This window comes from Eschrichtius robustus, chromosome 12 (genome assembly GCF_028021215.1).
Source record: "Eschrichtius robustus isolate mEscRob2 chromosome 12, mEscRob2.pri, whole genome shotgun sequence".
Classification (NCBI taxonomy): Eukaryota; Metazoa; Chordata; class Mammalia; order Artiodactyla; family Eschrichtiidae; genus Eschrichtius; species Eschrichtius robustus.
Genome location: NC_090835.1, coordinates 76513676 through 76524074, shown reverse-complemented (window position 1 = coordinate 76524074; position 10399 = coordinate 76513676). Strand labels below are relative to the sequence as shown.

Here is a 10399-nt window from a genome sequence, read left to right as displayed (position 1 = left end):
TGGAGGTCCAAATAAGCCAAGTTCTGGGGATATTTTTGCTTTCCCTAAGCCCTTACACACGGTCGACGTTTACTGAGTCCTCACTGTATACGCAGTGGGGGTTTGGGAAGAAAAATGCAACAGCGACACTAGCTATATTATTTCACTCCAGTCATGTCCTTTCTTGGCCTCAGAATTATCTATGCAGAAAAGAATTTGAGATCCTCTTGGCTCTAGGATACCAAGGCAATTAATCCCCCGCAAAGCCAGGTCTTACAAAGACCTAGGCAAGGTGATGAGGGGGGGGCGGGGGCGGGGAAGTTCCCCAGCGGCCCAGTGGTTGGTTAGGACTCCCCGCTTTCACTGCCTGAGGACCTGGGCCAATCCCTGGTGGGGGAATTAAGATCCCACTAGCCCTGCGGCACGGGTAGCTGGGGCCTAGGCAATTGGGGCAAGGTATAGGGCCATACCTTGGGAAAGGAGGGTGCGAAGAGGGGTACAAAATGGGTGATTTTACAGACTACACTTTCCCATCAACATTTTCATTTACATTAACAACTACATGTTCCCTACCACCTACATTTACCTACCTCAAGCCCCACAACTGTTGCTTTTAGGCGAAAGTGGTGGCAACAGATGAAAGGCCAGAACCCCACTGAAGCTGGGGCTCTTCACTCCCTGGGCTAGATACTATTTCTTCACATCCATCTCTGGAGTGCCCAGCCAAGGTTAAGAGATAAACAGGGACTTCCATAGTGGCGCAGTGGTTAAGAATCCGCCTGTCAATGCAGGGGACACGGGTTCGATCCCTGGTCTCGGAGGATCCCACATGCCAAGAAGCAACTAAGCCCGTGCGCCACAATTACTGAGCCTGCGCTCTAGAGCCCACGAACCACAACTACTGAAGCCCATGTGCCACAACTACTGAAGCCCGCGCACCTAGAGCCCGTGCTCCGCAACAAAGAGAAGCCCCCGCGATGAGAAGCCCGCACACCACAAGGAGGAGTAGCCCCGCTCGCCACAACTAGAGAAAGCCCGTGCTCAGCAACAAAGACCCAATGCAGCCAAAAATAAATAAATTTTAAAAAAGAGATAAACAGGTGCCTCAGCAGGCTTGTTGTCAGAGGAGATGGGATTTATTGATAAAATTATTAACTGATCTTTTAATTTCTGGATTCCTTTGGAGGACTCATGAAATCAGAATGACCTGGCCCCAATGCCAACCCGACAGAGAAGTGTCCAAATTACCTGAATAATTACTTTGTTTTGATTGCCTAGACATTGTTTATGAAGGCTTTTAAAAGTAGTACTTGAGGGAATCTGACTTGGCTTAATGTGTCTTACATCTCAAAACAATTTATAACTCCCTTGTTCAAAACTCTCCCTCCCTTTAGGCAGACCCCTCAGCCTGTCCCTCCCCAAGTGGGAGATATGGCCCTGCTCCTCTTCTGTAAGGTAATATCAGACACAAAAACAGCAAAGTCCAGCTGGTGGAATATGCTTCAAGTGGACACAGCACAGAAAAGATCTCAAACCTTTTGTTTGCATTGATTCCATATTTACTCCGCACCAATAAATGGCAGGTTCCATGTCACGAAACACAATCTGAAGCCAGAGACGGAAGTCCTGCAGCTTTCCAATTCTACCACCTTCAGTAGGGCAAACCCTGTTTAATTAGCTCAGAGTAAAATCACACAGGGTGTACAGCACAGTGTAAAGCACTGAGCCTCTGGAGCCAGCTGGACTGGGTTTGAATCCAGGTTTCGACACTTATGCAAGTTATTCAATCTCATGAATCCAGGTTTCAACACTTATCTTATGCAAGTTATTCAACCTCCCCAATCTCCCCAAGCATCATCTATAAAATGGGTACTATAATATGAACTTTTCAAGGTTATTAGATTAGATAATGTATGTAAAGTGCTTAAAACCTACTATAAAATATAAACTATTTTTATGTTTTCTTAAAATATAAAACATAATTCTTCTTAAAACATAAAAAATAGTATATATTGCCCCATTTACACACACACACACACACACACACACACACACACCCCTATCTCCAACACCAGCAGGATGAGGATTCTGTCTTCAACTTGCTTCCAAGAAATAAGCAGGTGTTCTCAGGGACAAAGGGCATCAGTGCTTAGTGGTCAGGACAGCGTCAAGCTGGAGAGGATAACGGTAAGGATCAGGATGGCCAAGCCAGAAACGTAGCTGAGGAAGGACAGCCACAGGCAGGACAGCAGGGTTTGCCTGAGGACAATACTGCCAACAGTAACTGCCAGCAGCCACCACGCAACTGCAATGGAGAGAGGCAGGGCAGAATTCCAGAAGGGACATCTGGCCTCAGGGAAGTGAGCCTACAGGGCAGTCTTGGTGCCTTAGCCTGTGGTTCAATCAGGCTTTGCAAAGACTCTCTCGGTTTCTTTTCTCAGCTCCCTTCCCCCATGTGACCTCTGCTTTGGGTACACATACTCATGTGGCAAGCAAAGAACATCGGGCTAGGAGTTAGCTGATGAGAACTCTTGCCCCAGCTCTGATATCGAACTGTTATAGAACCTTGGCCAAGTCACTTAACTTCCCAGATTGGCCTGGGGCTGATGAAGAGAAAGAATCATTAGTAAAAAAAAAAAATCATGGAAGCCCAAAGCATAAGAGGCCAAGGGGGAAGATAAAATACTCTAACCTCAAGCCTGGAAAGTCTCTTTAAGCTAAAAGCATTTCAGGAAAATGTAACATTAATCCATACATTTTATATTTAAGTTCATGAGTCATATCCACATTATGTCCCTAGTAAAAATTCTGAAAGGCCACAGCAAAAAGCAGAAAAGGGTCACCTCCATAGGGGTGCCTGTCTATGGGCCCATGTTTGCTTTCCAACCTCCAAAAGAAACACCTGACCCAGAACCCTCTGGGAAAATCAGCCTTTGATTCAAAGAGATGCTTGTTCAGTGATGATTATTACAGCCCCAGCCATACCATCAGCCCCCCGGGAAGTCTAAGGGAGGCAGGCAGCCAAAAGGACACAACCTTCCTCTCACCAGGAATTAACTAGCTCCAAGCAAGAGATGGGTGACTTAGTGCCACAGGGGGAAAGATAATTTAGCCATTGTGTTCACGATGAGCATTCCCATTCACTCGTGGAAGCCCTTCAGTGTCACTGGTGCCTGGAACCAAATGTAATCCTCCCAGGCTGTAGCTGGGATGGCGGGTCGGCCACAGGACAGGGTCACAGTCAATTTGTGGCCCCGGCTAGGCACTCTGTAGTTGAGCTTGGGTCGAAACCAGTCTTCTCCACAGTCGCGGTGACCCTGTGCCATGACAATGGTGCCCATGAGTGGAGGAACCTGCAGCTCACTGAAGGCATCAGCCATGAAAATGGCTCGGAAGAGGCGGCGCAAACAAGCTGCTGTGCTCAGGTTCGGGTCCATGCTGTTGGGGACCAAGCGGGACAAGTCAAGCTCATAGAACTCCTTGGGACTGAGGGCATTGCCCCCAAGGAGGATCAGCACTCGTGGTACTAGAGTCCGGGCAAAGAGACCCTCCAGGTGGCTGAGGACGCTCTCCAGTTCTGCCAGGGTTTGTTGGCATTTCCTGCTGCTCGCCTCGGCAGTGGCCCGAGGTTTCTTCTTCACCACGTCCTCTGCCTATGAGGACAAAGAATGGTGACAGAGAAGTTCTGCAAGGTAGGGGAAAGCTAATGACCTCTGAAGAACCCTCTGGGATGGAGCAGACTTATGGGACTGGATTTCCAGTTCAGTGAACTGCCACAGGCAAGACACTGGGTTTTATCAGAGGGCAATGTATCAAAAAGGAAACTACATTCTTTGTACAAAATCATAATTCTTCCACACTTAGAAGAGCAGACAGTGTTCTGAAGCAGGAGGCACCCAGAATTTAGCAACTAAAATACTCAAGGAGATGTGGTGGCACGGCAGGTGGCAAATCTTTGCTGTGCTGAGAGTGATAACAAGACTGAGGATTATTTGGTCTAATAAATTCTGCAGTTCATGCTCCAGTTAAACATGGCAAATGGAAGGAAGGGAGGGACGGAGAGAGGAAGGGAGGAAGGAAGGAAGGAAGGAAAGAGGGAACGGAGGGAGACAGGAAGGGAGGGAAGGAGGGGAGAGAAAGAGGGCTCCCAAGGGCAAAAAGAACTGGAAGGGACTTCCCTGGGGGCACAGTGGTTAAGAATCCGCCTGCCAACGCAGGGGACATGGGTTCAAGCCCTGGCCCGGGAAGATCCCACATGCCGCGGAGCAACTAAGCCTGTGCGCCACAACTACTGAGCCTGTACTCTAGAGCCCACAAGCCACAACTACTGAGACCGCATGCCACAACTACTGAAGGCTTCACACCTAGAGCCCGTGCTCCGCAAAAAGAGAAGCCACTGCAATGAGAAGCCCGCGCACTGCAACAAAGAGCAGCCCCCACTCGCCACAACTAGAGAAAGCCGGCACACAGCAACGAAGACTCAACACAGCCAAAAATAAATAAATAAATAAATAAATAGCAAAAAAAAAAAAAAAAGAACTGGAAAATAGACAACAGTGGCCAAAGGCAACAACAAACTTTTGGAAGAGAGAAAGCAGATGGAAGAGTTCGAAAGAGCTGAATACCAAGTACTGACAGAGGGGACTCTCCTGAGAAGTTGAAATGATTCACAATGCAGAAGCCCATAAAGGCCCAGGAATTGTCTACTTAAGCACCACAGAAGACAAAAGTGAACACATGGGGACTGAGGGAACACCTGTGCGAGGACCCTTAGATCACCTGCCAATTTCCTCCACCCAGACAAATGTTTTGGAAGTCCTCTTTCTCTCTTTCTTTCCTTCCTTCCTATTTCTCTCATTTAGTAGTATTTCAGATGGGAGCACAGATAAGCATGTGTTCAATTTGCCATGTTTCACTGGAAGACAACTCCAGAATCACCTTTATTAGACCAAATAATCCTCTTTCCTGTTATCACTACCATCACGTTCTCACCCAATATCCTTCAAGGCTATCAGCTAGCTCAGAGGCCCAGACATGCACACAGAACTTTCAATGACTTATTCTTAAATATTCATCAGACACCAAATAAAAGCCTCTAACATGAAAGAGACCAAAACAAATAAATAGGAGAAGGAATCTGGAAGAAATGGAGACAAGCAAGCGACAGAGAAAAGCTTCAAAAATACAATAATTAACGTCCACAGGTAAGAGAAGTTCATACAGACAGGAAACAACAGGATGCAATTTAAAAGAAACATGTAAAAATTAAGAAAAAGACTATGACTGCCAAAAAAGAAAAAAAAATGATGTAAGTGTTAGAATATAAACTCAGGGAAGTTTATATAAATATACATTTATATTTATATAAACATAATATAAACCCACAGAAAATATAACATAGAAACAAAGAGATGAGGATATGGACAGAAAAGACACTAAAATTAAAGGATCAGTTCATGAAGTCCAAATGCAACACACAATAGGAGTTTCAGAAAAAGAAAACAAGAGGAAAAGCAGGAAGGGTTAGACTATCAAGACTAGAGTGGGTAGAAAGGGACAGAAGCCATAGGGCTGAAACATCCCTTACAGCTGCTTAGGCTGACAGGCCTGAAGATTCCTTAGACGCCCTTTTTACCTGCCCACCATCTAATAGCCACAAAGTCTCCCCACCAATTTTCTCCCAGAGCCTGTACCCACCTGGGGAGGTTTTCGGTAGAAGTGCTTAAGCTGTTCGTAGGGCAGAGGGAGTTGCTGGCGTTGGTACATGATATGCTTCAGAAGTTCACAAGTAAACCGACAGCACCCTTCCTGGCTGACAGGCCCGGGAAACACCACTGGCACCACGCAGTCTCTGGGGCGAAGGCGCTCCGAAGGGTTGGGAGGTTCCTGGGCGGAGGTGGTCTCAACTTCTATCTGGGGGTCGTGGGTTTCCTCCGACTTCTCACACCACTCCAAATCTGGTAGGTGCACAGAGGGACAAGAGAGAAAAATGAAAAACTTAAAAGGCCAAAGCCAGTCTTCTCATTCCCTTGTGGCGACATCGGCCACCACTGCGGAGGCGACACCCCGACACATGCAGATTCCCTCCGCCAACTCCCCTGTGGGCGGTGGCGCGGAGGTTCCGGATCCCAGTTGCCTAAGGTGAAGTGACGGCGGGATTTGCGGGGAACGGGTGGAGGATTTCGGAGGCAGCGACTGGGGCTCTGCTCAGAAAGTGGAGGCCCTGATCTGGGAAAACGAGGTGAGAGAAAGTGTAGTCAAGCAGGGCCCAGACCCCGTCGCGAAAAGGGTGGTGAACCAATGGAATCCAGGGCCGTGGGGGCGATGGAGTCAACGGGGCCGAGTCAGAACTGAGAGGGACGCAGGGAAATGGGGACAAGAAAGACGGGCCAGAGAAGGGGCCAGGGGCTAAGTGACTGGAGGGGGCAGCGGTAGGGAGGAAACAGACTCCTCGAGCTCCGGACCCCACGCCTTACCAGAGACTGCAGCCGTGAGCTGCACTTCCGCCTCTGGGGCCGCCATCATGACCTCCTCCCCACTCTCCGTGCAGTTTGAATAGGCGCCCCGCGCAGCCTCATGGGAAAACCGCGCTTCCACTTCCGGTTCCGTTGCCCGAAAGTGGGCGGGGCGCCGCATCAGTGTGGCGGAGGCTGAGCTTGGTGGGGAATTGAGCTCTGCGCTCTCCTTCTTAACACCTTCCGGCAAGTCCGCTGAGCCCTTCTCCCACAGGGAAACCACGGGTTCTCAGCCACGTAGCGCTGCCTTCCAAAGGACACCCGCCCGCATGCATCCGTTCTCTCCTGCGTTCCCTATTCGCTGCGCACCTACTTCGTGCCAGGCCCTGTCCTAGGTGCTGGAGACTCTGCGGCGAAGAAGCCAGAGGCAGGCGCCGTCCGCAAAGGGTTCAATGCCTAATAGATTCAATGCAATGTGATGAATTATATAGTAAGGCATACATGGGCAGCGGACGCGAAGAACAGGAGCGCCTAACCTAGAGGGGGTGGGAGTGAGGGGTGGTCCCGGAGGAAACTGTGACCTGTAGGATGAGTAAAGGTAAAGAGGAGGGCCTGGTGGAGACTGTTATAAAGAAACAACCCCCAAACGGATTCACTTGTGCTAAATCTCACCAAGACTCATTTCCTAACCCAGTAGCAGTTTCAGCTTCTCCTGGAGTGGAATTTTAAACTAACCAGTCTGGAATTTCCTAGTCAGCGCTAGTGAGGTAATCTGCAAGATAAGTCCCCCAACATTCCCCCTAATCCTTTCTTTCCTTTTGCTAATAACTTCCTTATCTTGCCCCCCCCTTTCTATAAAAGTCTTGCATTTTGAACAGCCCCTCAGGGTGCCTTTGTATTTACTAGATGGGATGCTGCATGATTCATGAATTGTTAAATAAAGCCAATTAGATCTTCAAATCTTCAGTTGAACTTTGTTTTTTAACAAGACCTTGAGATACAAGAGAATCCTCTATTCAAGGAATAAAAAGAGTTCAGCTTATGAAGAGTTAAGGCTGTGATGGACAAACAGGAGCCAGATCATGGCAAAGCTTTATAAGCCATGTTAAAGCGTTTGAACTTGATCCCGTAGTGGGGTGGGGGAACCTTTGAAAGATTTAAGTAGGGGAGTGACATAATTACATTTACATTTTATAAATTTAATCTCTACACTGGGTCTAGATTACAGACAGGATAAAGGAGGAGGCAGGGATACCAGTTAGAGCTAGCAACTGGAATTACCCAACTATTGGGCTGGCCAAAAAGTTCGTTCGCGATTTTTCCGTAACATCTTACAGAAAAGATGGTGAAAGAGGTCTGAACTAGGGTAGTCACAGTGGGGTGGAGAGAACTGGGTGAACCCTAGAGATATTTAGGAGGTCCAATGAGCATGGTGGTTGAGCCCAGGAAGAGGAGGAGGGGTAGAGAGAGACTGTCAAGAAGATAAGCAGGTTTTTTACTTCAGCAACTCTATGACCAGTTGTGCCATTCAGTGAAGGAGGGAACACCAGAGGAGGACCAGCTTTACTGGGGTATAGGTAAGGAGAAAAGATGAGTTCAGTTTTTGATAGGTTTGCTGTTCCATTGGATAGTGAAGAGATATTTAGGAACACCATTAGGAATAGAGATATGTATTTGAGAGTCATCAGCATGGGAGTGGATAAGATCACCCAGGGAGGTTGTATAGAATGAAAATGAGCAAGGATCCTGAAGACACTAATGTTTAGGGGATCAGCAGAAAGAGAGAGAGAATCTGTGGAGGAGACTGAGGAGTAGCCAGAGAAGTAGAAAGAAAAACAGACAAGTATTAGGTGGTAGAGGCCAAGAAAAATGTGTGTTTCAGGAAGCAGGGACCAGAGATCAAAACATACCATAAAAGTATAATGATTAAAATACTGTGGTGTTGGCTCAGGAATAAACAGATAATAAAACAGAAGACAGTCCAGAAACAGATCAATGTATATGTAGATCTTAGTATATGATGAGGGTGACTTCTCAAAGCAAATAACTTGAAACAACTCCCTATCCATTCAGGAGGGGGAAAAAATCAAGTTAGTTCCTATTACACATCCTACATAAAGATACATTCCAAATCGATTAAACATCTACTGGAGAATAATCCATAATTTAGGAGTGGGGTTGGCTTAGACATGACACAAAACCAAGAAAATATAAAGGGAAATATTGCTAAGTCTGACTTTAAAACGTATGTAAATGTACTATACACAAAGAATGAATGACTAATAATTACATACCAGGAAAAAAGTCTGTATGTATACACCCATTATTTACCTCACAGGCAACCACATCATAAACACCTCATAAGCAACCCCTCCAGGAAACTAGACACATATACCACCTTCCATCTCCCAGGACTCTGATCTCCTCCTGGACAGACAACCCTGTTCAGCCTACTCCTCTGCCAGCCTTCACTCCTGTCTGTGGTAAGCCAGGTTGTTTAAGAATGGATATCAGAATGGGTTATCCCTTCCCATCTCTTAAAAGTTCTCCACTTAGGAGACAAGGGAATTGGAAAGAATGAAGTGAAATTGTGTGTGTTGGGGTGGTTGAAAGATCTATGATGATGAGAGGACAAGTGTTATCAGGCGAGTGCAGCAGGCCCTGGTTATCAAGAGACCCCAGAGCTGGTGGTGGTGATAATGTTGGGAGAATAGTCTTAGCTCTCGCTTCCAATCCCCAACCTTCTTGAGATCTCTCACTCAGCCCCTAAGTAGCAGCTTCCCTTGTGTGCTTGTGCCCCTGGCTACCGTTGACCTCTGCAGCAAAACCTTCCTTTAGCTGAACAGTGTTGAGAAGTCACGTGTGCTTTCAACCACTGAAGACCACATAATTGGCCGGGTCTGCTAGGTCCTTTTGCAGATTTTGGTCCTTCTGCTCTCACCAGTTTGGGGAGTTATGCCATGTGGACAGCAACTACGTGATCAGTAACTTGCTTTTCTCCTTGTGGTCCTGGGGGGAAGCCATGGACTCCACCAAGTCTGAACCCCTGAAAGGATCACCAGAGGTAAGCCACTGTTGCTGCTTCTAGTTTTCCAAGGAAAACTGAGGTCTGGCGGGAAAGGCTGTTTTATTTCTGGGCCGTGTATGAGTATCTCGCTGTTTGTGAAGAGAGCGGAAGTGGACATACAATGGGTGAGTGGTGCATACGAGACAGCCGCGGAGCTGGGAATTGAACTCCGGCGTCCTGACTCCTAGGTCAGCAACACTAACTGCTTCTCCACTCTGCCTTTCTAGTGTCTCGTACACTGGTTTATGTCACTGAATGTGTTTACTCTTTGCTGACTGCAAGAGCCCTAAAGAGCAAGAGAGACGACAGCTTGGCAAGAAAGTCATAAGTCAGCAATCCCCTGGGCCCTTGGCCAAGTTTCTATTCCAGGCAACTTCCCCCTCCCTCGCCGTGGTTGACGTAACCTGAGCCCCAGCCCCGCCCCAAGTAGGGGCCAGGCCCCGCCTACAGCCCTGGCGGTTTTAAAGCCAAACTCGGTTCTCCCGGATTGGTTCCGCTTCAAAACAAAGGGGAGGGGTAATACTCGCTGCGGGCCCTCGCTGCAAGGCTGGTTTATGGGCTCGGGCCTCGTGTCGGGGCCACCGCGGTATCTCGGGCTGCTAGAACCAGCCCGCGGAGGGTGCCAGCCTGGTAATAAACCAGTGACTACTGTGTAAAGGTGGCATAATCATCGTAAAATTAAAAGCCGTAATTAGGCTAACCACCATCCGCCTCCGCCCTGGCATTGGTCCTGACTCACCCAAACGGCACCCCGGCCGTCGAGGGAGAAACTGAGGCACGGGCGGAGCCAGTAGGCTGGGGGGACAAGTCGCCCTGAGTTATACAGCTCTCCAATCCAAAACCCATTGTCTGGGATCGCGGTAAGGGGCTAAACCCAGAAGCGCCTGCAAAGTTTGAT

The 10399-nt window shown here is 48.0% G+C and overlaps 1 protein-coding gene across 1 annotated transcript; it reads right to left on the bottom strand.

Annotated features, from left to right (window-relative positions):
* Positions 1-1093: 1093 nt before the first annotated feature.
* Positions 1094-6519, bottom strand: MAD2L1BP (MAD2L1 binding protein). The gene is made up of 3 exons (XM_068557898.1): positions 6456-6519; positions 5677-5936; positions 1094-3632 (listed from the first exon to the last, which is right to left on the bottom strand). The coding sequence occupies exons 1-3, from the start codon at positions 6502-6504 to the stop codon at positions 3120-3122; spliced, it is 822 nt and encodes a 273-aa protein (XP_068413999.1). The 5' UTR covers positions 6505-6519; the 3' UTR covers positions 1094-3119.
* Positions 6520-10399: the final 3880 nt, after the last annotated feature.

Bases quoted from the DNA above. Each gene is read 5' to 3' on its own strand.
- MAD2L1BP (XM_068557898.1), bottom strand. From the start codon at position 6,504: ATGATGGCGGCCCCAGAGGCGGAAGTGCAGCTCACGGCTGCAGTCTCT. The intron at 5,937-6,455 runs GTAAGGCGTGGG...TGCACCTACCAG, and splicing joins GCTCACGGCTGCAGTCTCTG to ATTTGGAGTGGTGTGAGAAG. The intron at 3,633-5,676 runs GTGGGTACAGGC...TTGTCCTCATAG, and splicing joins TCTACCGAAAACCTCCCCAG to GCAGAGGACGTGGTGAAGAA.